Source organism: Pipra filicauda, unplaced genomic scaffold, assembly GCF_003945595.2.
Source record: "Pipra filicauda isolate LSUMZ 115617 unplaced genomic scaffold, ASM394559v2 scaffold127_size2900866_pilon, whole genome shotgun sequence".
Classification (NCBI taxonomy): domain Eukaryota; kingdom Metazoa; phylum Chordata; class Aves; order Passeriformes; family Pipridae; genus Pipra; species Pipra filicauda.
Window position 1 is genome coordinate 2,389,757 of NW_024103740.1, and position 23,071 is coordinate 2,412,827.

The 23,071-nt window shown below is 41.3% G+C and overlaps 2 protein-coding genes across 6 annotated transcripts in view; both read left to right on the forward strand.

Moving 5' to 3' along the window:
* LOC113990682 (acyl-coenzyme A synthetase ACSM3, mitochondrial-like) overlaps positions 1-11,346 on the forward strand; it is an 86,464-nt gene extending 75,118 nt beyond the window's left edge. For 2 of the 3 annotated variants that reach the window (XM_039390295.1, XM_027726306.2), the window contains exons 2-14: positions 2,218-2,480; positions 3,262-3,472; positions 3,966-4,173; positions 5,024-5,167; positions 5,945-6,101; positions 6,650-6,729; positions 7,661-7,784; positions 7,998-8,078; positions 8,215-8,316; positions 9,183-9,310; positions 9,420-9,519; positions 10,143-10,262; positions 10,875-11,346. In XM_039390295.1, coding sequence (XP_039246229.1) covers positions 2,280-2,480; positions 3,262-3,472; positions 3,966-4,173; positions 5,024-5,167; positions 5,945-6,101; positions 6,650-6,729; positions 7,661-7,784; positions 7,998-8,078; positions 8,215-8,316; positions 9,183-9,310; positions 9,420-9,519; positions 10,143-10,262; positions 10,875-10,961 — 1,743 coding nt within the window. In that variant the 5' untranslated portion in view covers positions 2,218-2,279 and the 3' untranslated portion in view covers positions 10,962-11,346. Of the gene's footprint in view, positions 1-2,217; positions 2,481-3,261; positions 3,473-3,965; positions 4,174-5,023; positions 5,168-5,944; positions 6,102-6,649; positions 6,730-7,660; positions 7,785-7,997; positions 8,079-8,214; positions 8,317-9,182; positions 9,311-9,419; positions 9,520-10,142; positions 10,263-10,874 lie in introns of those variants that run through there. The other variant, XM_027726307.2, reaches the window with a different exon arrangement.
* Positions 11,336-22,864, forward strand: LOC113990680 (acyl-coenzyme A synthetase ACSM3, mitochondrial-like). Of its 3 annotated transcripts, XM_027726300.2 has the most exons (15): positions 11,336-11,347; positions 11,680-11,804; positions 15,263-15,527; positions 16,395-16,605; positions 17,070-17,277; positions 17,699-17,842; positions 18,238-18,394; positions 18,752-18,831; positions 19,522-19,645; positions 20,351-20,431; positions 20,568-20,669; positions 20,983-21,110; positions 21,220-21,319; positions 21,919-22,038; positions 22,422-22,864. In XM_027726300.2, exons 3-15 carry the CDS (start codon positions 15,327-15,329, stop codon positions 22,506-22,508), a joined length of 1,743 nt encoding a protein of 580 aa, XP_027582101.2. In that variant the 5' UTR covers positions 11,336-11,347; positions 11,680-11,804; positions 15,263-15,326; the 3' UTR covers positions 22,509-22,864. The 3 variants fall into 3 exon arrangements, with proteins under 3 accessions (XP_027582101.2, XP_039246223.1, XP_027582099.2); XM_027726298.2 differs by lacking the exons at positions 11,336-11,347; positions 11,680-11,804 and adding an exon at positions 12,974-14,700; XM_039390289.1 differs by lacking the exons at positions 11,336-11,347; positions 19,522-19,645; positions 20,568-20,669; ... (2 more) ...; positions 21,919-22,038; positions 22,422-22,864 and having other exon boundaries at positions 11,411-11,804; positions 20,351-20,417.
* The last annotated feature ends 207 nt before the right edge of the window (positions 22,865-23,071 follow it).

Here is a 23,071-nt window from a genome sequence, read left to right on the forward strand (position 1 = left end):
ACCCTGGTGTTGTCAGTGTTACCCGGTGCAGGGCTGCAGACAAAACAGCAGGTGAGGTACCTGGGACAGTATTTGAGGGTTGTCTCTTGCACTTATGGAGCTACTTATTGTGGATCTGACTGAGAGTGTGCTGAAGTCAGGGAAAAACTATCATTGTTTTGTATATGTAATTTTAATATCTGCATCTCTTCAGTGTCTTGTCTCTGAGGCTCCTTTCTCTACTTAAGTGCCAAGTTGTAGCTCAAGTAAGAAAGTACTTCGTGGGTTAAACCATTGGTTTTCAGTGGTGGCACAATTTCATGCAGCTATAATATCTGTGCAATAAACCAAAGGGACTAAATGTACTATTTCATCTTTGGATAGCTATCAACCATGCCTGTGAACTATGAGGCCTTTCTAGCTTGTCTTCTCAGAACATTTTAAAAAATATCTTACAAAAATATTGAGAAGGTACGAGTTACTAAGAAATTATTATTTCTGTAAATATCTGTAATTGTAGCAGAAACATTTTTGACCCTTAAACTGTGCTGAAATTTGTGAACTGTGCCCCCAGAGCTGCAGCCTCTCTATGGGGGATCAGGCATCCTAGTGGTTGTTTCAGTTGAACAAAGGATGGAGCTGACTTGGGGACAGGTGGGTCTGGATTAGTAGAACCAAACTGAGCTAAAGGAATTCCTCCAATAATGACTCTTCCTTCTCAAGGAGCAGTAAGTGCTGCTCTACTCCTCATGCCCTTAGCAGACTTTTTATCCAGGAGGGTACTACTAAAAGGAAGGAGTGTTCATGGTAGCCTCCATTTTCTGGAGGGTGAAGGATCTTGTGTGACACATTGCTTTAGTTCAGGTTGTTTTTGCGCCTGGTGTGAGTGGGGCTGGGTTTCAAGAGAACTCTTTCCTAAGTCTCAAAGGGTTTGGGTTGTAATGCACCTTAAGATGTGCTCTATTTGTACTTGTACAGGGTGCCTAATGAAATCAGAGGGAGCTGTGTATTCAGGCTGCTTGCAAGATAAGATCACACATAAATAGAGATTCAGCGATCAGGTACTAAAGGAGAGAAAAAAAAAGGCAGAAAGATAAGAGTCTCCCATTTGACTTTGTGGTCTCTTTCCCTTCATAACAGGCTCTTTTCCATAGACGTCTTTCAAATAACATCTTAGTAAGGTTAAAAACCATCTTTTAGAATTACAGGTTAAACTGACAAGGTCTGTTTGATCTGAACAGGCAGTGTTGCAAGCTCAGAATGCAGCCTAAGGCTCCCAGAGCACAGGTAGGATGATAGAACCATTTGAATAGAGAGCTGGTTTTCCCCTATCTACCACTGAAATAATAGCAGTCAACTTAAATCCCTCCTGAAAGCCTCCTACCAGGAAATAGGCACCATTTTGGAAGGGCTTCTAAGTTTTGTGTCCTGGAAGGAAACAGCAGTGAAAGGAGGGTCATACAACTGTCCTGCCAGGACAGTTTGCAGTGAGGAAAGAAGTGGGATTTTGCAGAGCTGAACAGAAAATTGAAACTGGTGGAGTACAATGTTTTCTTTTAGACATACACCTGTATATTGTACAGGAAACACTAGGAGAAACTGGAAGTGTTGGCATTTTCTTTGCGAGTTTGTTTTATGACCAGTATCTTTTCCCAAGTTGCACACTTCAGCTCAACTGCAGAGCAAATGGAACTCTTTGGCATTTCACGTGTGCTCACCCACTGTTTATTTTGTGTTTATTCCATGTCCCCAAAGAAAATAGAACTCAGAAGGAAATATTTCAGGGATTCATTGGTTTTATTGGTGCATAAATTCAGTATGACTCGCCATCTAGTGCATATTTAAGGCATAGCATAATTACAGAGAGACCCTTTTAAGTCAAGGTGATGCTGTCCTCAAAGCACTTAATAACTAGTGGCATTTCATTTCTGTAAGCAGGCAGAGTAAAATATAAAATTTACAGGAATTAAGACAGATATTTAGAAAAGGACTAATGAAATTTAGAGATGAGATATGAGAACCATTTATCAGCTGACAAAGTGGAGAAGAAAGATTCTAATGAAAAAGCAGTGCACAATCTCTTTGACAGATAAGAAGGAACATAAAATACTAGGGGGAAATGAGGATGTGCACAAACAACCTATATATTCAAGCTGGTTTGCATTAATTTATCCAATATCAAAAACAACACGGTGTCCTATACCTGGCTAGTTTTAAATGTGTTTTCTTTCATTTCAGGGGACTGATTCCTAAGCTGTATTCCTGACTTTTCCCCACTGTCTGATAAAACATCATTTATCATGAGAACATTTGTTAAATCATGGATTCCTCAGTGTCTGCAGATTCTCAGGTCGCCTTGCAAATCCTTCCATGGATACAACAGGCTTCTGACGTCTCAGATTATTTCCCATTATGATTCTATAAACCAGTGTAAAAAGGAACTGCCAGAATACTTCAACTTTGCAAGTGATGTCTTAGATGAGTGGTCACAACTGGAAAAGGTAGTATTTTTCTTTCGCTTTAAAGATATTGTGTTGTAGTTTGACCCCAGCCAGCAACCAAGTACCACAGAGCTACTGGATCACATGAACACACACAGGCACAGCCCCCAGGGGGATGGGGAGGAGAATCAGGAAGAAAGAGGTAAAACCCGTGGGCTGAGGTAAGAACAGTTTAGTAATTGAAATAAAATAACATATAATAATAATAACCATCATCATCATAGCAGTAGTAGTTGGAGACAATAGAAAGAAAGAGAGAGAAATAAAACCCCAGAAAGACATGTTATGCACAACACAATTGCTCACCACCCACTGTCCAATGCCCAGACAGACCCCAAGTAGTGAGTGGTACCTCCTGATCAACTTTCCCCCAGGTTATACTGAGCAGGACGTTCCATGGTGTGCAGTACCCCTCTGGGCAGTCTGGGTCAGCTGTCCTGGCTGTGCTCCCTCCCAGCTCCTTGTGCAACTCCTTGTCAGCAGACTGTGGGAAACTGAAAAGTTCTTGACTTAGTTGTTGCTAAGCAGTGCTTACTCTATCCCAGCCGAAACCAGGACACATTGGAACAATGTGCAGATGATACAAATCACTTTTCCTGATGGATACTGGATAGATCAGCTGCAGAGTGGAATGCAGCATTTTGTTTTGCTTGTCAGAAATATAGGTATCACTCTGAGACTAGTCACCAGGGAGGATGTGCCTAGTCTGGAGTTATTTTGTTTTGAAATGAAACCTTTTAAGCTTTGACTTCTTACTTGAATATCTTCTGTTGTGTTCTAGGATGGAAGAAAACCAGCAAATCCAGCTTTTTGGTGGGTAAATGAGGAGGGAGAGGAGGTGAAGTGGAGCTTTGAAGAGCTGGGATTTCTCTCTAGGAAGGCAGCCAATGTACTTTCTGAGGCATGTGGTTTGCAGAGAGGAGACAGAGTTATAGCAGTTCTGCCTCGGGTCCCAGAGTGGTGGCTCCTCAATGTAGCCTGCATGAGAACAGGTGAGTGACCTCACTGACCTCTTGGATGCAGAAAGGACATAAATAGAAGATACAGTCAATGTGCAAAATTAATGTGGAGAAAACATAAGCAGGAATATTCTGCTGTGACCTGAACAACTCAGCTTTTGCATGGAAGGAGAATTGGCTGCACCCACACAGGAACCAAAGGGACAGATATGGTCCAGTTAAACTGCATCTGCAGTGGAAGTCAGTGAAGGTTGAATGGTTACAACCTAAGGCCAGACTTGACCAGATACATTATCCAGATGGACAGTGTTAATACATTCATTTATATGATTGGAGAGATTAATAATTCAGTGTAATCTTTTTTTTCTCTGCTGTTGCAGTTTTGCAAATGCTTAGGAAGGATTTGACCCATTGCATTTTGAAACTGCTAATCATCCATGATGGAACAATTCAGCACCAACAGGGACAAGATCAAGTGTTTTGGAGTAATGCTGAGTTTTCTCAACTGCTTGTTGCTATTTTCCAGGAGTTGTCCTTATTCCAGGAACATCCCAACTGACAGCCAAAGACATCTTATACCGACTCCAGGCTTCCAAGGCCAAGTGCATCATTACCAGTGACACACTGGCACCTGCAGTGGAATCTGTTGTGCCTGACAGCCAGTTTCTGAAAAGCAAACTAATTGTAGGCAAAGGGAGCAGGGATGGGTGGCTGAACCTCAAAGAACTCGTTGCGTGAGTATCCAGTTGTTTGACCTTCATGCCTCTGAGGGGAAGGAGGCTGTACCAGTCAGGTGATATTGCTGAGTTTTGGGGTTCATTTCCATAACTCGAATAAGTTACATTTTTGCCTCCTTCTGTCAGCTCACTTCAGTGTGATTATGCTGCATTAGGTACAGATTCATCTAACAGTTTTTGGGACCTAAATTCAGGTCTTTCAGCGTCCCCTCACTCAGCACCCTGCCAGCTTTTAGAAGCTCTGCGCTTCTGCTGTGATCACAAGACAAGCACACGCTGTACTAATCAGTTGTTTTGTGCTTGCCTTCCTAGAGCCTGTTCTAATGCCTCTTGATTCAATTCTAAAATACCCACTGCCAGCTCTTGGTGCTCAATTATTTCTTCCCTATACTGTCTTGGTAGTCCAGAGAATCTGAATTGTTCGTCAATCTCTTGAACATAAATGGCATACTGTTAGTAATAAGACCACCTTACTTGGCATGACAACCTCCATATGGCCGCTGTTGATTTCAGGCTGGGAGTCAGTATGTCTTGAGGCAGAGGCTGATTTTGCATCTGCCTGGTGTTCCATAGCAAGTACCTTGTGTGCCCTTGCAAAACAGCTGCAGATAAAGTCACCAGAATATACTGCAGGTGCTCACGTCTTAAATGTTATGGCATATAGAGCATACTTGTTACGAGCAAAATGTGTTCTCTGATTCCTACCTGTGGTATCTATTGCAACTATTTATTTAGTGAGATCATACAGTTTGGGGCTATTTTCCTGTTTAACTCCTAAACCTTAGAAATACAGATTCCTTGGTGGAAAAATGCATATAGTGACTATAATATACTATTTCTTCTGAAGGATGGCATCTGCTGACCATAAATGTGTCCAGACAAGAAGTCAAGACCCAATGCTGATCTATTTTACTAGTGGAACTACAGGCTTTCCAAAAATGGTGGTGCAGTCCCACAGCAGTTATGGCATCGGATTTGCAACCAGTGGCAGGTATTACCTTGGAGTTCCTCCCAGTGTCCTCGTTAAGTGACATGATCCCCATTACATTGAAAATGTGACTGTAAAACTCCAGTAAATGTAGGCCTTCAATGCCTGTAGGATCTTGCCTCTTCCTCATCTTTTCCCCTCTCATGGTAAAACCCTCATTAATAAAAGCTTCTGGAAGACTCAGGTGAGGTCATTGTGTGCAGTGTTCTGTCTCTCAGACTGCAGAGGAGCAATAAGGAGTGTCCCTATGGCAGAACCAGAGAAAGTCAAGTGCTCTAGTACTGGGTCAACCTTCCTTGAGAAACCAAAGCAACCTTGGCTATAGCATTATACCTTAAAAGTTACAGTTCAGATTGAATCTGTGGCTTGGTGCTGTTTTGCTGTCACTGAATGTCTTTTAATTATGCTTCTTAAAGAGTGAGAATTTTCATGAAAATCAAAGGATGCCTTTCCCAAGGCATTCTGAGGTGGAAGTTGGTGATAGAGAGTCCATAGAAATAATTTATATTTTGATCTAGATCCAGATTCTGCAACTCAAGCCAAGGGTGTTTTGCACTGCTCAGGAGAAAAGCAAATGCTGGATATGTTAAACAAAAGGGAATGAAGGGAAAAAAGAAAATGTTTGAGACCTTTCTACTCTTACAAACTTTTTACAGAGCCCTGCTTGCTGACACCATGTCTTCTAGTGGAAGCCTCCTGCCTTTTTCTTGAATGCAGTGTCCTGTGCCTGAGTTTCTCACACTCTATGTAGCAATTTTTTTATCTCTGCTTTATCACCAGGCATTGGATGAACTTGACTCCTTCAGATATAATGTGGAATACCTCTGATACTGGATGGGTAAAAGCAGCTTGGGGCAGTCTTTTTGCACCATGGATCTGTGGATCTTGTGTCTTTGTACACCACATGCCACAGTTTAAGCCAGCAGTTATTGCAGAGGTAAGCATAACATTTTATACTGGGAGGTTTATTTCCCTTTTGCATAACTAAAGTAAACAAGCTGGGTGCATGGGTGCCATTGCTCTGTAGCAGCAGGGATAGTACTCCCCACATTCCAAGCAATCTTCCCTGCCTTTGGTGCCCAATAAGCTAGAGGAACAAGTGTTTTCACTCCTGGTCAAGCCATGTGACATGGCTTCAGTGTAGAGAAGAACTGGTGAAAGATGCAGGATATAAAAATCATGGGATCACTGCTACCTTGTCCTATATTGAGCCTAAAACTCACTTCAGATATCGGCTTCCAGCTGCTTTGGGCCCAATGTGAGGGCCAGTTATCAGAATATGGTATAGACCAAAATTAGGGCACTGTTATCCTGAATTTTCAATTACTTCCCAGAGTGCCTATTCCTCCTCTCAGGCACTTTGCAAAACCAGTCAGCTGACCAATTCTCCTCAACATTGGCCTCTTGGGTTGTTCGCCTGCACCTTTACAAGGTCTGACCCACCATTACATTTTCTTTCTACAAAATAACTTTCTCTTTTTCTAGACTCTCTCAAGATACCCCATCACTACCTTCTGCACTGCTCCCACTGCCTACCGCATGCTGGTCCAACATGATCTGAGCAGGTACTGCAGGGGTAGGAGGGAGGCTGGGATATAATGCTGTGACAGCTCTGGCTGCTTAGTTCCTCAAGTTCCTTATTTCTAATTTATTTTTTTTTCAGTTAAAGGGAATCTAATTAGGAAGAGTGCTCTCAGGAAAGAGAGCTGTGTTCTGAAATATGAGAATAACTAGTCACACCATAGGTCACTCAGGCTTTGAAAAGAGCACAGAGAAAATAAGTGAGATTATTTTAAGTTGTCCCTTCCTCTGAACTTATTGTTCATAATTTAAGTTTATGTCAAGTTTCAGGCAGTATTGGATCGGGGAATTACTGAAGTACAGTGAAGTTGTTCTCATATGCTTGAGAATGAAATGAGCAGTAAGAGGAGTTTCACGTGCTGAGAGTTATTTGGCAGCTGTTTGCACGAGTTTGTTACTCTGTAAAATACTCAACTTGTGAGAAGTGGTTTGTAAGGAGTTTTTACATCTTCAGTAAGGTACTTAGTCTTCTCACATAGGTCTTTCATCCTGACAAAAATCAACTCAGGTTTAGCAGAGAGCTCAGGCTTACTTTTGCTCTATAAAATTCTCAGTGTTTTATTTGATCTTGGATGTTGGTACATAACTCAGCTTCCTGCAAATATCTGATGCACTTGTTTAGATTTCTCCTTTCATGTCAGCCCTTCCAAAAAAAACATATTTGCTCACTCATGTGCCAGCAGAAAAACCTACTTGTAATGACACAGAGCTGAACCATTTTATCTTCAGTGGTAACACAAGCAATCTAGGAGTCCAGTCGAGGTCTGTGTAACAGGATGATTATTGTCATTTCCAAGGAACTTGTGAAATTCTAGATGTACTTACTTGGAAAGCCAAGGGAGGCTGTTCAGTTAAGGCCACACACTGCTCTTCTTAGGAGCTAAGAAAATTATTTCATTTGCTATTCCTCTCAAGCTACAAGTTCACAAGTCTGAAGCACTGTCTATCTGGAGGGGAAGCGCTCAATCCTGAAGTGATGGCGAAGTGGAAAATCCAGACAGGGCTGGATATCCATGAAGGTTATGGCCAGACCGAAACAGTACGTTTGCAATAAATGAAATTACTGTAGTAGATCCCTTCACCATCTTTACTTCATCCCAGCTCACATCCCAGACTCATGTTCTTGAGAATCACAGTACTTTGGTCATTGTCACAACAAAGTCACAAAGACGTGTCCTGCCTAATGCAAACAATAAGAAAATTTACAAGGTGTTGCAAAAAATTTAAAGAATAATAAAAATCTATTATGCAGGTGACAATCTGTGCCAACATGAAAGGAATGAAAATTAAACCTGGCTCTTTGGGAAAAGCCCTTCCCCCTTTTGATGTGCAGGTACGTCGATATGTTGCAGTTGGGGGTAGATGAGGAAGGAATGCTGTCTGTGTCCCTTCTCTGTCCTGCACTGTGCTAGAACAGAGATTCATTCCTCTGAGCTAACCAAAGGAATAATGATGTGTCCTTTCTGCAGATCATAGATGACCATGGGGCTGTTTTGCCTGCAGGAGAAGAGGGCAGCATTGCTGTCCGAATCCAGCCGACACGGCCCTTCTGTCTGTTCTCTGAGTACCTGGTGAGCCTGAGCTGCTGTGTCTGTGCCTGCTCAGAAACTCAGGGGAGACCCAGAGCAAAGTTCTGTTCCTTTATGCCAGGAGCAGGATTTCATCCAGGATCTTCAGAAGGTCTCACTAGGTTGCTTGAGGACTTTGAGCCTGATTGGTTGTGTGGTGGTGCTGAGGTGCAGTATATTCTTAAGAAAAGAGTAGAATCAGGCAAACCTATTGTCCACTGCATTTGAAGTATCACATTGAATAAGCTTTGCAGGACCTGTCTTTGTGTTTAATCTGCTTCTGAACCCCCATAATATTTGGATATTTGTAGCATCCTCAAGCAACCACTTGTCTAACGTAATTACTCGCTGTGTGATAAAAAATTTCTTTAGGTTCAGTATCGTTACTTCAGGTTTTAACTATGTCTGTTGTCAACATGTTTTTCCTGTGTAACCTACAAGTCAATGTAGAGAATGAAATTTTTTTCTGAAGGTCACCTCATTTGAGTTTTGGTCTTGACAGTTAAAGGTAAAAAGTTTCCATAGACAGGAGGTCATTGTGGCAACCCCCTGCAATGAAAAATCATTTCCCTGAAGACAGGGGGCTACACATTTTAGTCATTTGCTGTGATGGATGGGAATTTAGGTATAGCACAGCCTTTTCTCTCTAACGCTCTAATCTTACATACACAAGTGCTCTTTCCCCCCGCTCACATATTTCTACCACCAAACTGCTGTTTGACATGGCTCTGTTTCTTTCAGTTGAAGACATACAATAGTATTGAACAAACTCATTTTGAGAACAATTTTCTTGTTCGTTTTTAGCACCACTGCAAAGTTGATGTGTTATGTTTCACTAACAATCAGATACATTTTTTGACTGTTGTCAGGATAATCCGGAGAAAACTGCTGCCTCTGTGCGTGGAAATTTTTATGTCACTGGGGACAGGGCGATTATGGATGAAGAAGGATATGTCTGGTTTGTTGGGAGAGATGATGATATCATTAATTCTGCTGGGTAAGTCAGTTGCTTTTAGATTTAATCATTTGTCTGTTAAAATGCAATTTGAAAAGACCAATGGACTGGCCCATCTTGCTGCAGCTGACACATCTTCCCTCTCTCCCAGGTATCGTATTGGCCCCTTTGAAGTGGAAAGTGCATTAATCCAACACCCAGCAGTGGCAGAGTCAGCTGTTGTCAGCAGTCCTGATCCAGATCGAGGGGAGGTAAAAAGAAATAATAATAAAAAACAAAGATGTGGAAAGAAATGCCCTTTATTGTAAGCATCAAGTTGCCTATATGTCCTAGGCTTCCTTGGAATTGAGTATATTGCAGATTTTTCAAATGAAATGGGCTAAACCCCATTTTTTAAATCCATATCTTGACCAATCGTGGAATTTCAGAATTATTTCCTTTTTTGCAGGGTTTGATGTGGGCGAAAAAGACTTGACTTTTCAGACTTATTGTGGCATCTTTTTGCCTAAGTAATGGAATTTGTATTATTCCTCTTTTTGTCACTAAGCACATGGTAGCCATGATATCCAGGGTGTTTAATTTTTGTTTTATATTTTTCACCTTTGAGCTATATTTTTTCTTTGAGCAACTGGGGTGAGATCTTCAGCTTTAACAGGATATAAAATTAAGGGGAAAAAAAGTGGAAAAAAATTCTCTGCTGCAGAACACAGCCTTCATAACACACCATTCTGTCACAAAGAGACAATGAAAGGGAAATTAAAGAAAAAGATTGAATTTTTGCATTCTGAATTTAGACACTCACTTTTCACAAGATATGTATCTCTTTATTCCCACCTCTGAAAGTTAATGGAATCCCTTAATTCTTGTGACACAGGTAGTCAAAGCCTTCATTGTTTTAACTCCTGCTTTTGCATCACATGATCCAGAAAAATTAACTCAGGAGCTTCAACAGCATGTCAAGAAAGTGACTGCACCTTACAAGTATCCAAGGAAGGTAAGTACAGCCCCAAAAGACAGGTCTGCTAATTGTACCAGAAACTGAGCATTTTTTGTCCTGCCTCAGCTCCTTTTCAGCTGCATTCTGACAAACACTCCAACAACAGCTAAATCAAATCAAAGGGTGTGTTGCAGCTGTAGCTTTGGGTTCACTGTGTGTGCTCGAGAGGACCCAAAGGGAGGCAATGCTCATGTGACTGTACTTCATCAGGGTCCAGTTTTCCTTTCATGGAATACTGGGGTTTTCCCACCAGCTCAAATGGGCAAGACACTGAACTTACCCATTCCTCCCCTGACCTCTGTTCAGACTCTCAGCCAAAGAAAAGGGGAAATTCCTGCTGGCATCAGTGGGGGTGGAATTCACCTCTTTACCCCAAGAAAGACACCAGTAGCTCCATGTCCTGACTGCTGAACCACTCATCTCTTCGGGACTGTGGTACTTGTCCCTACAAGTCAACTGCAGTGTGTAATAAGGAATTTCACTGTCCCAGACCACGCTGGGCAGCCTCCCATCTTTTTATCCCCAGCCATAATAAATGTGTGTCTTTTTTTGCGCCTGGGAAATTAACTAGAAAGTATTTGGCTACAAGTGAGCATTTTTGCCTTTCAGGTGGAGTTTGTTCAAGATCTGCCAAAGACACCTACTGGGAAAATCCAGAGAAAGGTTCTAAAGAACAAAGAGTGGGCAAGAGAATGACAAGGGTGAGAGTGATCTGGAAAGCAGGGAGAGAAAATCTCCATCATCTGTGCTGGTCATACAGCGTGACACTGAGCACATGGTCATGACCCAGAGCACTAGGAAAACAAGCTATGGAAGAAAAAGGAGAGAACACCCATATGGCTTGAGGATGTGTGATGTTGGAACCACTTTTTCCATTGACCTACAGATTTGCAGAAGGCAGAAGCTGCAAGTAATTAAGACTGTGGAATGGGAGAGAGAAAGGACACACCTAGGAGCATACAAAGGTTTAATTTTTGTACTGGAATTTATATAAACAGCTTCCTTAAAAAAATAGGTGTAACTACAAGATTTTGATAACAAGTAAATAGGAAATTGAAAATAAAAATAATGTTTGTCTTGAGGTGAGTATCAACAATTAATTGACATTCAAGAACTACTACTGTAACATTCTCAAATTCTTTCAGAGTGGAAAGCTGTTTTACTTTAATGCTTCTCTTCATCTTCATGAATTTGAGATCTACTTAAGTGGTAAAGGCAGAGGAAAAAGAAGACCCAAAGTGCTTCAGGTTAAGGTGCAAATTATGCACAATTAACAAGGATGTAAATGATTACAAGAAAAAGGTTACTTTGTGGAAACACTTTTGCTGCTTAGTCTGTTTTGGTTTACGTTCTGTTCTCATTAAGAAGCAAAAGATAAAGTAGGAAGGGTTTCACTTCAAATCCTTTTTGACAGAGAGTCCGGGTTTCACGTCTCCAGGTGAGCGTCTCTTTTGGGAAATATGTTGTGAAAGCCAAGCAAACTGAACGAAGAGGATCTGCCCCAGCCAGCTCTCAATCTCTCCTGTCCACAGCAGACAGGTCAGAAAATGTTGTTTGTCTGAATTCCTCATGTTAATGATCATTGAGCAGAAGCAGATGGTACCAAATCAGGAAAAATAATTCCTGATTCTTGGAGTCATTCAAAGGACTTTGCCATTACTGGGTCTTTTTTTTTTACTTCATTTTCACCTCCAGGTTTGCAGGTGAGAAAGTGCTATGACCTTGAAGGGTCTCACAGCAAAACTTAGCAGACATTTTGGTAGGTCACTGGGGAATCCTGAATTTAAAATGTCTTTCATCTTGTCAGTCTTGAATACCATTTCTGATCCTGAATACTGTTCCTGAATGTTCTGTCCCTCTTTCCTTGACACAGGGTATTGTGTAGATCTTGTCATTGTAATGCTCTGAAATCTGTAGATTACAGTTAAATCATAGAATTAGAGGAGACTAAGAAATTATAAATATCTTCCTGTGTTGTTAAAAGTAATAACCAAAATGATTAGGCTTGTTTGTTCAAGGGTTAAAGTGGATCCATTGTTTTTTAGCATTAATAGTAAAGGTCACAAACTAAAAGAAAGGTTACATTTCAAGAAAATCATAATATTTTTACTCAGAAGGTATCCTGCCTAATGAAAACAATAATAAAGTTTACAGGATGTTGCACCAATTAAAAAGTTGTTTCCTTAAGAAAGAAAGAAAAAAAGAATACAAATGAATGTATATCCCAAAATATGACATAAACCCCCTTTATTAATGCCCATTTTCTCTGCAGAGTTTGGGAATATTTCAAATAGGATTTTTCACCACTCAAACTTTTTTGAAAGAATTTTTTTCCACCAAGTCCTCTTAATAGTGTTCTGCTTTAAAGTGTAAGTACTCTCTAAAGAACTGTTTGTTATTTAATCCTGATTCTGAAGTGAGTGGCATTTAGGGACATAATAACACTTAATTTTATATCCAGGTCCTAAGACTCTTTCTCAGCAGCAAATGATATCCTATAGGATTGTTTACAGCTGGTCAGTGTTTCTCTACCACAACCTCCATGGAACACGGAGAACATCAGGAATTCCTCTTTACCCTTGGTTTTGACTAAGTATCTGTTCTGGGGGAAATCTGCATCCAGATTTTTTATGCTGTCAGATATGGCTGAAAAAATTAAGATGTGTTAAGTTCTATGTATCTGAACTAATTTGCCTGATAGGCAGATTAAATCTTACTGTAAAAGCTTGTGCAGAGGAATAAGGAAATAATTCCAATGTTAAAGAAGTTACTTTTTCTTGAGGAATAAAACTTGATCAAGACTGAGATCCATGCATCAGAGGTGTGAGGACAAATGGTTATGGTCAAAGACACTGGGCAAGGGTCAAATGACTACAAAATTAACTTTAAGACCTGGGACAAAGGGCGAAACTTTGCAGACTCACTCAGGCCACAGAAATTCTGCATGAAAAAGAATTTGATTAAGAGTTTACCTGTAATTTTGTTGGTAGTGGATGATTTCATCCTTTGTAAGAACAGAAATGAAAATTGCCCTGTATTTCAGGAATCACTCACTCTAAACCTTGTATTAAGTTTAGTGGTTGAAAAAAGGTAAATTGATAGTTGGACTCAGGTTGTGAAATCATCAGAGGCCTCCAGGACTTCCCTGGCTCCTGCTCTGACTGTGGGCTTTTCCAGACCCAAGCCAGTTGCTTTTCCCCCTGTTTGATAATCTTTATGTGCACTTATGAGAAGCCCCTAAATAGCATTAGCAACTTTGGAGTTGAGCACAGCTCTAAAGCAATCTCCTGGACTGCTAAAAATAAAAATAATAATAATCACAATATTATAAAGAAGAAAGAATGAAAGAAGAGTAGTGATGGAAAGGAAGAAATTAATTGGAATTGAGAGCTTTTAGGATCATTATGGTGGGCAGAGATGGAAGAGGGCATTTATGGGCAGATGTAGAACTTTGATGCCTGGGAAGGTCATGGAGCAGATCCTCCTAGAAGATATGTTAAGACATCTAAAAGACAAGGAGGTCATCCAAGACAGATAGTGTCTAAATCAAATCTGGGGCCTACATAAGGGATTACTGAAGTGAAGGTTCTTGAGATGGATTTGCTGAATGGAAGCATCAGTCAGCAACTGTTGAAGCTAAAGCAGTGAGCACCTTGATAGAAGTCATCTGGAAACATCCTTCAGAGTTCCATGGGAAGGAAAAGGAATAGAGAATCCACTCCTGAGTGCTTTGGTGTAAAAAGCAGGAACCTTATTCTAATGCAAACAATAACAACTGATGTTGTGTTTGAGGAAGGAGACTTGTTGGCAATTAAAATCCCCAAAGAATACATCAAAATTCTGCAAGGATCAGCTGAGCTACAGACAAGGTGCCAGATCAGTACAGGACATTAGGTCCTTGAAAATCTGGTGGTAAAAAAAATACTAGAAAGCAAGATGGGGAACTTCATATTTAATTGGACTATTCAAACCATCAGTTTGGCTGTGACCTACTGTAATGGACTGATTAAAGGTGGAGTCTGCTGTGCCACTGAGTGTGGAGCTAAAACATCTTGATGCAACAGCTGAGCTGCTGCAGGAGCTGAGCTGTTTCAAAAGCTCCAGGAGATCCCTAGCAAGCAAAAAGTTGTTACAATCAAGAACACGGCGAGTACTTACTCTCCCAAATAAGGTGTGCCAGGCAGATCCCGCTTGGATACTGGGGAACCAGCCAATGGGCAGTCAGGGTCCATTTTGGTACCATCCCTTGGATACTGGTGAAGTGGCCAATGGGCATCCAGGGTCTACTGGAGAGGGCATTTAGGACGGTGCCCAGGGGGTGCCCAGGGTGGTACCGGGGCCTGCTGAGAGGGCTGGTGTCACTGTGTTACTCTGCCTGCCTGTTCCCGCTTCAGAGGCTGCAACTCAACCCAGGGAGAAGCACTTCATGGTGGTGGTAACTCCTGTGCTGTGCTTTTAACTGTCACCCTTAGCTTTTCCCTGCTTTCCTATCCTCTTCCTTTCTCTCCGCTCTTTTGTGTTACAAAATAAAGCTGAATTATCATTTTGGAATCCAGCCTCTGGCCTAGTTTGTGCCTTAATCTCACTTATGGGAGTGTTTTAGAACCTGGTTTCCCTCCACATCTAAGCATATCAGAACACCTTCCCTAAGTGACTTCAGTGAATTACCCATCAATTCAGAACTGGATTGTCTTTGAATACTCTCTAGATTTGGTTGGTTGGCTGGTGGTTGTTGTTGCAGGATTCATAACAACAATTCTGCTAATTTTTTTCTATAGTCCACATTTTGATTTAACCTCAAAATGATTGTGCTTATCCCTTCTGCATACTGTAATATTAAATATTCACATAATGAAAATACAGATAGCATATCATAAAATGAGGATGTGCACAAACAACCTATATATTCAAGCTGGTTTGCATTAATTTATCCAATATCAAAAACAACACGGTGTCCTATACCTGGCTAGTTTTAAATGTGTTTTCTTTCATTTCAGGGGACAGATTCCTAAGCTGTATTCCTGATTTTTTCCCCCACTGTCTGATAAAACATCATTTATCATGAGAATGTTTATTAAATCATGGATTCCTCAGTGTCTGCAGATTCTCAGGTTGCCTTGCAGATCATTCCATGGATACCACAGGCTTCTGACGTCTCAGATTATTTCCCATTATGAAGCAATACACCAGTATAAAAAGGAACTGCCTAAATATTTCAACTTTGCAAGTGATGTCTTAGATGAGTGGTCACAACTGGAAAAGGTAGTATTTTTCTTTCGCTTTATAGATATTGTGTTGTAGTTTGACCCCAGCCAGCAACCAAGTACCACAGAGCTACTGGATCACATGAACACACACAGGCACAGCCCCCAGGGGGATGGGGAGGAGAATCAGGAAAAAAGAGGTAAAACCCGTGGGCTGAGGTAAGAACAGTTTAGTAATTGAAATAAAATAACATATAATAATAGTAATAATAATCATCATCAGAGCACTAGTAGTAGTGATGAAAAGAGACAACAGGCAGAGAGAAAGAAAGAAAACCCAAGACAGTCAAGTGATGCACAACACAATTGCTCACCACCCCCAGACAGTGCCCACGCAGTGATTGGCACCTCCAGACCAACTTCCCCCCAGGTTATACTGAGCAGGACATTCTATGTTATACAGTACCCCTCTGGGCAGTCTGGGGCAGCTGTCCTGGCCGTGCTCCCTCCCAGCTCCTTGTGCAACTCCTTGTCAGCAGAGCGTGGGAAATGGAAAAGTCCTTGACTTAGAGTAAGCACTGCTTAGCAACCACTAAAACATCAGTGTGTTATCAACATTATTCTCATCCCAAATCCAGAAAGCACAGCACTTTTATCAGTGGTTAGGAAGAAAATTGACTCTGCCCCAGCTGAAACCAGGACACATTGGAACAGATCTCAGATGATACAAATCACTTTTCCTGATGGATACTGGATAGATCAGCTCAAGAGTGGAATGCACCATTTTGTTTTGCTTGTCAGAAATATAGGTATCACTCTGAGACTAGTCCCCAGGGAGGATGTGCCTAGTCTGGAGTTATTTTGTTTTGAAATGAAACCTTTTAAGCTTTGACTTCTTACTTGAATATCTTCTGTTGTGTTCTAGGATGGAAGAAAACCAGCAAATCCAGCTTTTTGGTGGGTAAATGAGGAGAGAGAGGAGGTGAAGTGGAGCTTTGAAGAGCTGGGATTTCTCTCTAGGAAGGCAGCCAATGTACTTTCTGAGGCATGTGGTTTGCAGAGAGGAGACAGAGTTATAGCAGTTCTGCCTCGGGTCCCAGAGTGGTGGCTCCTCAATGTAGCCTGCATGAGAACAGGTGAGTGACCTCACTGACCTCTTGGATGCAGAAAGGACATAAATAGAAGATACAGTCAATGTGCAAAATTAATGTGGAGAAAACATAAGCAGGAATATTCTGCTGTGACCTGAACAACTCAGCTTTTGCATGGAAGGAGAATTGGCTGCACCCACACAGGAACCAAAGGGATAGGCTGTTCAGTTAAACAGCACCCTCAGCTGAAGCCAGTGAAGATTGAATGGCCAGCCTTAACCAGATATCTGGTTGGACAGTGCTAATGCAGTAACTATATTATTAAAGGGGTTAATTACTCAATATTTTTCTCTGCTGTTGCAGTTTTGCAAATGCTTAGGAAGGATTTGACCCATTGCATTTTGAAACTGCTAATCATCCATGATGGAACAATTCAGCATCAACAGGGACAAGATCAAGTGTTTTGGAGAAATGCTGAGTTTTCTCAATTGCTCATTGCTTTTTTCCAGGAATTATCTTTGTTCCAGGAACATCCCAACTGACAGCCAAAGACATCTTATACCGACTCCAGGCTTCAAAGGCCAAGTGCATCATTACCAGTGACACACTGGCACCTGCAGTGGAATCTGTTGTGCCTGACAGCCAGTTTTTGAAAAGTAAACTAATTGTAGGCAAAGGGAGCAGGGATGGGTGGCTGAACCTCAAAGAACTCGTTGCGTGAGTATCCAGTTGTTTGACCTTCATGCCTGAGAGGGGAAGGAGGCTGTACCAGTCAGGTGGCATTGCTGAGTTATGGGGTTCATTTCCATAACACAAATAAGTTACATTTTTGCATCCTTCTGTCAGCTCACTGCATTATTATTGCACTGTATTAAGTACAGATTTGTCCAACACAGGTTTGGGGACCTAAATTCAGGTCCTTCACCATCTCCTCACTCAGGAGCCTTGTGATTCAGAGTGCAGTTGTGACAGGCAAAATGTGTTCTCTATCTCTTGCCTATTGTATCTGATGCATCTGTTTATTTAGTGAGATCATACAGTTTGGGGCTATTTCCCTGTTTAACTCCTAAACCTTAGAAATACAGATTCCTTGGTGGAAAATGCATATAGTGACTATATTATACTTTTTCTTCTGAAGGGTGGCATCTGCTGAACATAAATGTGTCCAGACAAGAAGTCAAGACCCAATGCTGATCTATTTTACTAGTGGAACTACAGGCTTTCCAAAAATGGTGGTGCAGTCCCACAGCAGTTATGGCATCGGACTTGTATCTGGTGGCAGGTATTACCTTGGAGTTCCTCCCAGTGTCCTCATTAAGTGACATGATCCCCATTACATTGAAAATGTGACTGTAAAACTCCAGTAAATGTAGGCCTTCAATGACTGTAGGATCTTGCCTCTTCCTCATCTTTTCCCTTTCACAGTGAAACCCTCCATATTAAAACCCTATGGCAGACTCACTTGAGATCATTGTGTGCAGTGTTCTGTCTCTCAGACTGCAGAGGAGAAATAAGGAGTGTCCTTTTTGACTCTTACAAACTTTCTACAGAGCCCTGCCTCCTGACACCACTTCTTCCAATGGAAGCCTCCTGCCCTGTCCTTGAATTCTGCTGTGAACTGTACCCAAGTCTCTCACACTCATTGTAGCATTTTTTTCATCTCTTCTTTATCACCAGGCGTTGGATGAACTTGACTCCTTCAGATATAATGTGGAATACCTCTGATACTGGATGGGCAAAAGCAGCTTGGGGCAGTGTTTTTGCACCATGGATCTGTGGATCTTGTGTCTTTGTACACCACATGCCACAGTTTAAACCAGAAGTTATTGCAGAGGTTAGTAATCCATTTCTCAAGCCATCCAGAGTTGCCAGAATGCCTGTTCCTTCTCTCAGCCATTTCTCAAAACCACTAAGCTGGCCAACTCTCCTCAACCCTGGCCTCTTGTGTGGGGATGGGACCCTGACTTTCCCAAGAATAAATCTGGAAAAGCTTTGGTCTAATTCCCTATCAGCACTTAGGCTTGGGCCTGGGACATTGGAAAGCACAAAACAATCTTAACTGGAACTACTGCACTCAGTGGTCTTTCATTTTCATATATGACTTCTGTTGGACAGAAAGTTCTGTGTGTTCTACAGCAGTGGGACCCACCATTACATTTTCTTTCTATAAAATAACTTTCTCTTTTTCTAGACTCTCTCAAGATACCCCATCACTACCTTCTGCACTGCTCCCACTGCCTACCGCATGCTGGTCCAACATGATCTGAGCAGGTACTGCAGGGGTAGGAGGGAGGCTGGGATATAATGCTGTGACAGCTCTGGCTGCTTAGTTCCTCAAGTTCCTTATTTCTAATTTTTTTTTTTTTTCAGTTAAAGGGAATCTAATTAGGAAGAGTGCTCTCAGGAAAGAGAGCTGTGTTCTGAAATATGAGAATAACTAGTCACACCATAGGTCACTCAGGCTTCAGGCTGGGTCTTTGAAAAGACAGCACAGAGGGACCAAGTGAAATCTTTTTAAGTTGTCACTTCCTCTGAACTTACAGTTCGTAATTTAAATTTATGTCAAGTTTCAGGCAGCATTGGATTAGGGAATTACTGGAGTGTAGTGGAGTTATTCTCATATGCTTGAGAATGAAATGAGCTGTAAGAGGAGTTTCACATACTGAGAGTTATTTGGCAGCTGTTTGCACGAGTTTGTTACTCTGTAAAATACTCAGGTTGTGAGAAGTGGTTTGTAAGGAGTTTTTACATCTTCAGTAAGGTACTTAGTCTTCTCACATAGGTCTTTCATCCTGGCAGAAGCCAACACAGGTTAAGCAGAAAGCTCAGGATGTGTGTTCCTATTCAGCCTTACCCTCAGCTTTGGGTGTACTTGGAAAGCCAAGGGAGGCTGTTCGGTTAAGACCATTCACTGCTCTCTTCAAGAGTTAAAAAATTATTTCATTTGCTGTTCCTCTGAAGGTACAAGATCATGAGTCTGAAACACTGCATATCTGCAGGGGAACCACTCAATCCTGAAATGATGGCAAAGTGGAAATCCCAGACAGGGGTGGATATCCATGAAGGTTACGGCCAGACCGAAACAGTACGTTTCCATTAATTCTTGCAGTATGCTCTTTCAAAGGTAACTACACCAGAGTCACAATGTCCTTGATAAATCAGTGGAAAAGGTGAGAATCCATCGTATTTTTTTTAAAGACTTTATAATTATGATTATATAGTTTCAGAATCAGCTAGCTGCATATTTTAATGGTTCAGATCCCTGTAAGCACCATGCCAGAGACACCTCAGATAAAATAAGTGGTAGGTGATCCTGTCATCATCTTTACATCAAAGGCAGAACTAAAAAGAATAATTTGCTCTGGCTATAAATTTGGCCTCTCCGAGGTTTTAATGAAAAATATTAAAGCAGCTCACATCCCAGACTTCTCTGGAAGTGAACACTAACAAAGCTATTAAGAGTCAGATGTCAGGCATTCTCTCATCCTACCCTTGAAATGGTCCTAAATTATTGAAATAAGATCTGTAATAATTTCGCATCTACTTTCTTGCAAAGTCAAGTGTTTGCAGACGAACCGACTGGCTCAGACTGAGCACAACCAACCTCATTCCACAGATCTACCCTGAAATGCCTCTCAACCCCTCTCTGATGTTCTTGAGAATCACAGTACTTTGGTCCTGATTCAGCCCTTGTCACAAAAAGTCACAGACATGTCCTGCCTAATGCAAACAATAATAAAATTTACAAGGTGTTGCAAAAAATTTTTTTAAATTAAAATCTATTATGCAGGTGACAATCTGTGCCAACATGAAAGGAATGAAAATTAAACCTGGCTCTTTGGGAAAAGCCCTTCCCCCTTTTGATGTGCAGGTACGTCGATATGTTGCAGTTGGGGGTAGATGAGGAAGGAATGCTGTCTGTGTCCCTTCTCTGTCCTGCACTGTGCTGGAACAGAGATTCATTCCTCTGAGCTAACCAAAGGAATAATGATGTGTCCTTTCTGCAGATCATAGATGACCATGGGGCTGTTTTGCCTGCAGGAGAAGAGGGCAGCATTGCTGTCCGAATCCAGCCGACACGGCCCTTCTGTCTGTTCTCTGAGTACCTGGTGAGCCTGAGCTGCTGTGTCTGTGCCTGCTCAGAAACTCAGGGGGGACCCAGAGCAAAGTTCTGTTCATTTATACCAGGAGCAGGATTTCATCCAGGATCTTCAGAAGGTCTCACTAGGTTACTTGAGGACTTTGAGCCTGATTGGTTGTGTGGTGGTGCTGAGGTGCAGTATATTCTTAAGAAAAGAGTAGAATCAGGCAAACCTATTGTCCACTGCATTTGAACTATCACATTGAATAAGCTTTGCGGGACCTGTCTTTGTGTTTAATCTGCTTCTGAACCCCCATAATATTTGGATAATTATTTGTCAGGATAATCCGGAGAAAACTGCTGCCACTGTGCGTGGAAATTTTTATGTCACTGGGGACAGAGGGATTATGGATGAAGAAGGATATGTCTGGTTTGTTGGGAGAGATGATGATATCATTAATTCTGCTGGGTAAGTCAGTTGCTTTTAGATTTAATCATTTGTCTGTTAAAATGCAATTTGAAAAGACCAGTGGACTGGCCCATCTTGCTGCAGCTGACACATCTTCCCTCTCTCCCAGGTATCGTATTGGCCCCTTTGAAGTGGAAAGTGCATTAATCCAACACCCAGCAGTGGCAGAGTCAGCTGTTGTCAGCAGTCCTGATCCAGATCGAGGGGAGGTAAAAAGGAAAAGAAAAAAGATGTGGAAAGAAATGCTCTTTAAGCATCAAGTTACCTATATGTCCTAGGCTTCCCTGGAATTGAGTATATTGCAGATTTTTCAAATGAAATGGCCTAAACCCCATTTTTTAAATCCATATCTTGACCAATCATGGAATTTCAGAATTATTTCTTTGTTTGTGGGGTTTGATGTGGGGAAAAAAAAGTTTGGCTTTTCAGACTTACTGTGGCATCCTTTTGCATAAGATATGGAATTTGTATTATTCCTCTTTTTGTCACTAAGCACATGGTAGCCATGATATCCAGGGTGTTTAATTTTTATTTTATGTTTTTCAACCTTGCAACATTTCTTTGACCAACTGGGATGAGATCTTTAGCTTTAACAGGATATAAAATTAAGGGGGAAAAAAGTGGAAAAAAATTCTCTGCTGCAGAACACAGCCTTCATAACACACCATTCTGTCACAAAGAGACAATGAAAGGGAAATTAAAGAAAAAGATCAATTTTTTTTATGAATTTAGACACTTTTCACAAGAAATGTATCTCTTTATTCCCACCTCTGAAAGTTAATGGAATCCCTTAATTCTTGTGACACAGGTAGTCAAAGCCTTCATTGTTTTAACTCCTGCTTTTGCATCACATGATCCAGAAAAATTAACTCAGGAGCTTCAACAGCATGTCAAGAAAGTGACTGCACCTTACAAGTATCCAAGGAAGGTAAGTACAGCCCCAAAAGACAGGTCTGCTAATTGTACCAGAAACTGAGCATTTTTTGTCCTGCCTCAGCTCCTTTTCAGCTGCATTCTGACAAACACTCCAACAACAGCTAAATCAAATCAAAGTAGATGACAGGGTGTGTTGCAGCTGTAGCTTTGGGTTCACTGTGTGTGCTCAAAAGAACCCAAAGGGACTCATGTGACTGTACTTCCTTTCATGGAATACTGGAGCTTTCCCACCAGCACAAATGGGCAAGACATTCAGTCAGAATTCCATCATCCCAGCCCTTGCTGTGCAGCTTCCCATCTTTTTACCCCCACTCTTAGTAAAATGTATTTTTCCTTCAGCTGGGAAATTAGCCTGAATGTATTTTTGCCTTTCAGGTGGAGTTTGTTCAGGATCTGCCAAAGACGGTTAGTGGGAAAATCCAGAGAAAAGTCCTAAGGAACAGAGAGTGGGGGAGAGAATGACAAGGGCAAGAGTGATCTGGAAAATGAGGAGAGAAAAGTTCCATCACTGGTACCAGCCATAACACATCAAATTTGGCATGTGGTCATGACCCAGAGAACTAGGAGAACATCTAGAAAAACAAGCTATGGAAGAAAAAGGAGAAAACACTCATGGCTTGAGGATGTGTTGGTATTGGTATTGGAACCTCTTTTGCCATCGACCTAAAAAATTTCGGAAGACAGAAGTTGCAAATAATTAGGAGTGTGGAATGGGAGAGAGAAAGGACACACCCAGGAGCCTACAAAGGATTGTTTTTATTTAAAAAGTGTAACTACAATACTTTGATACATATAAATAAAAGGGAAAATAATAAAAATAGTCTTTGTCCTGCTTTGTCCAGTAGTGGGTACCAACAGAGCATTGATACATTATCTTCAAAGAATACCACTGTAATATTTCCAAATTCTTTCTGAGTGGAAAGAGAAAGACATTTATGAATTTCTGTTCTACTTGAATGGTTAAAGTGGAGGTAAAAGAAGACCCAAAGTGCTTCAGGTTAAGGTGCAAATTATGCACAATTAAC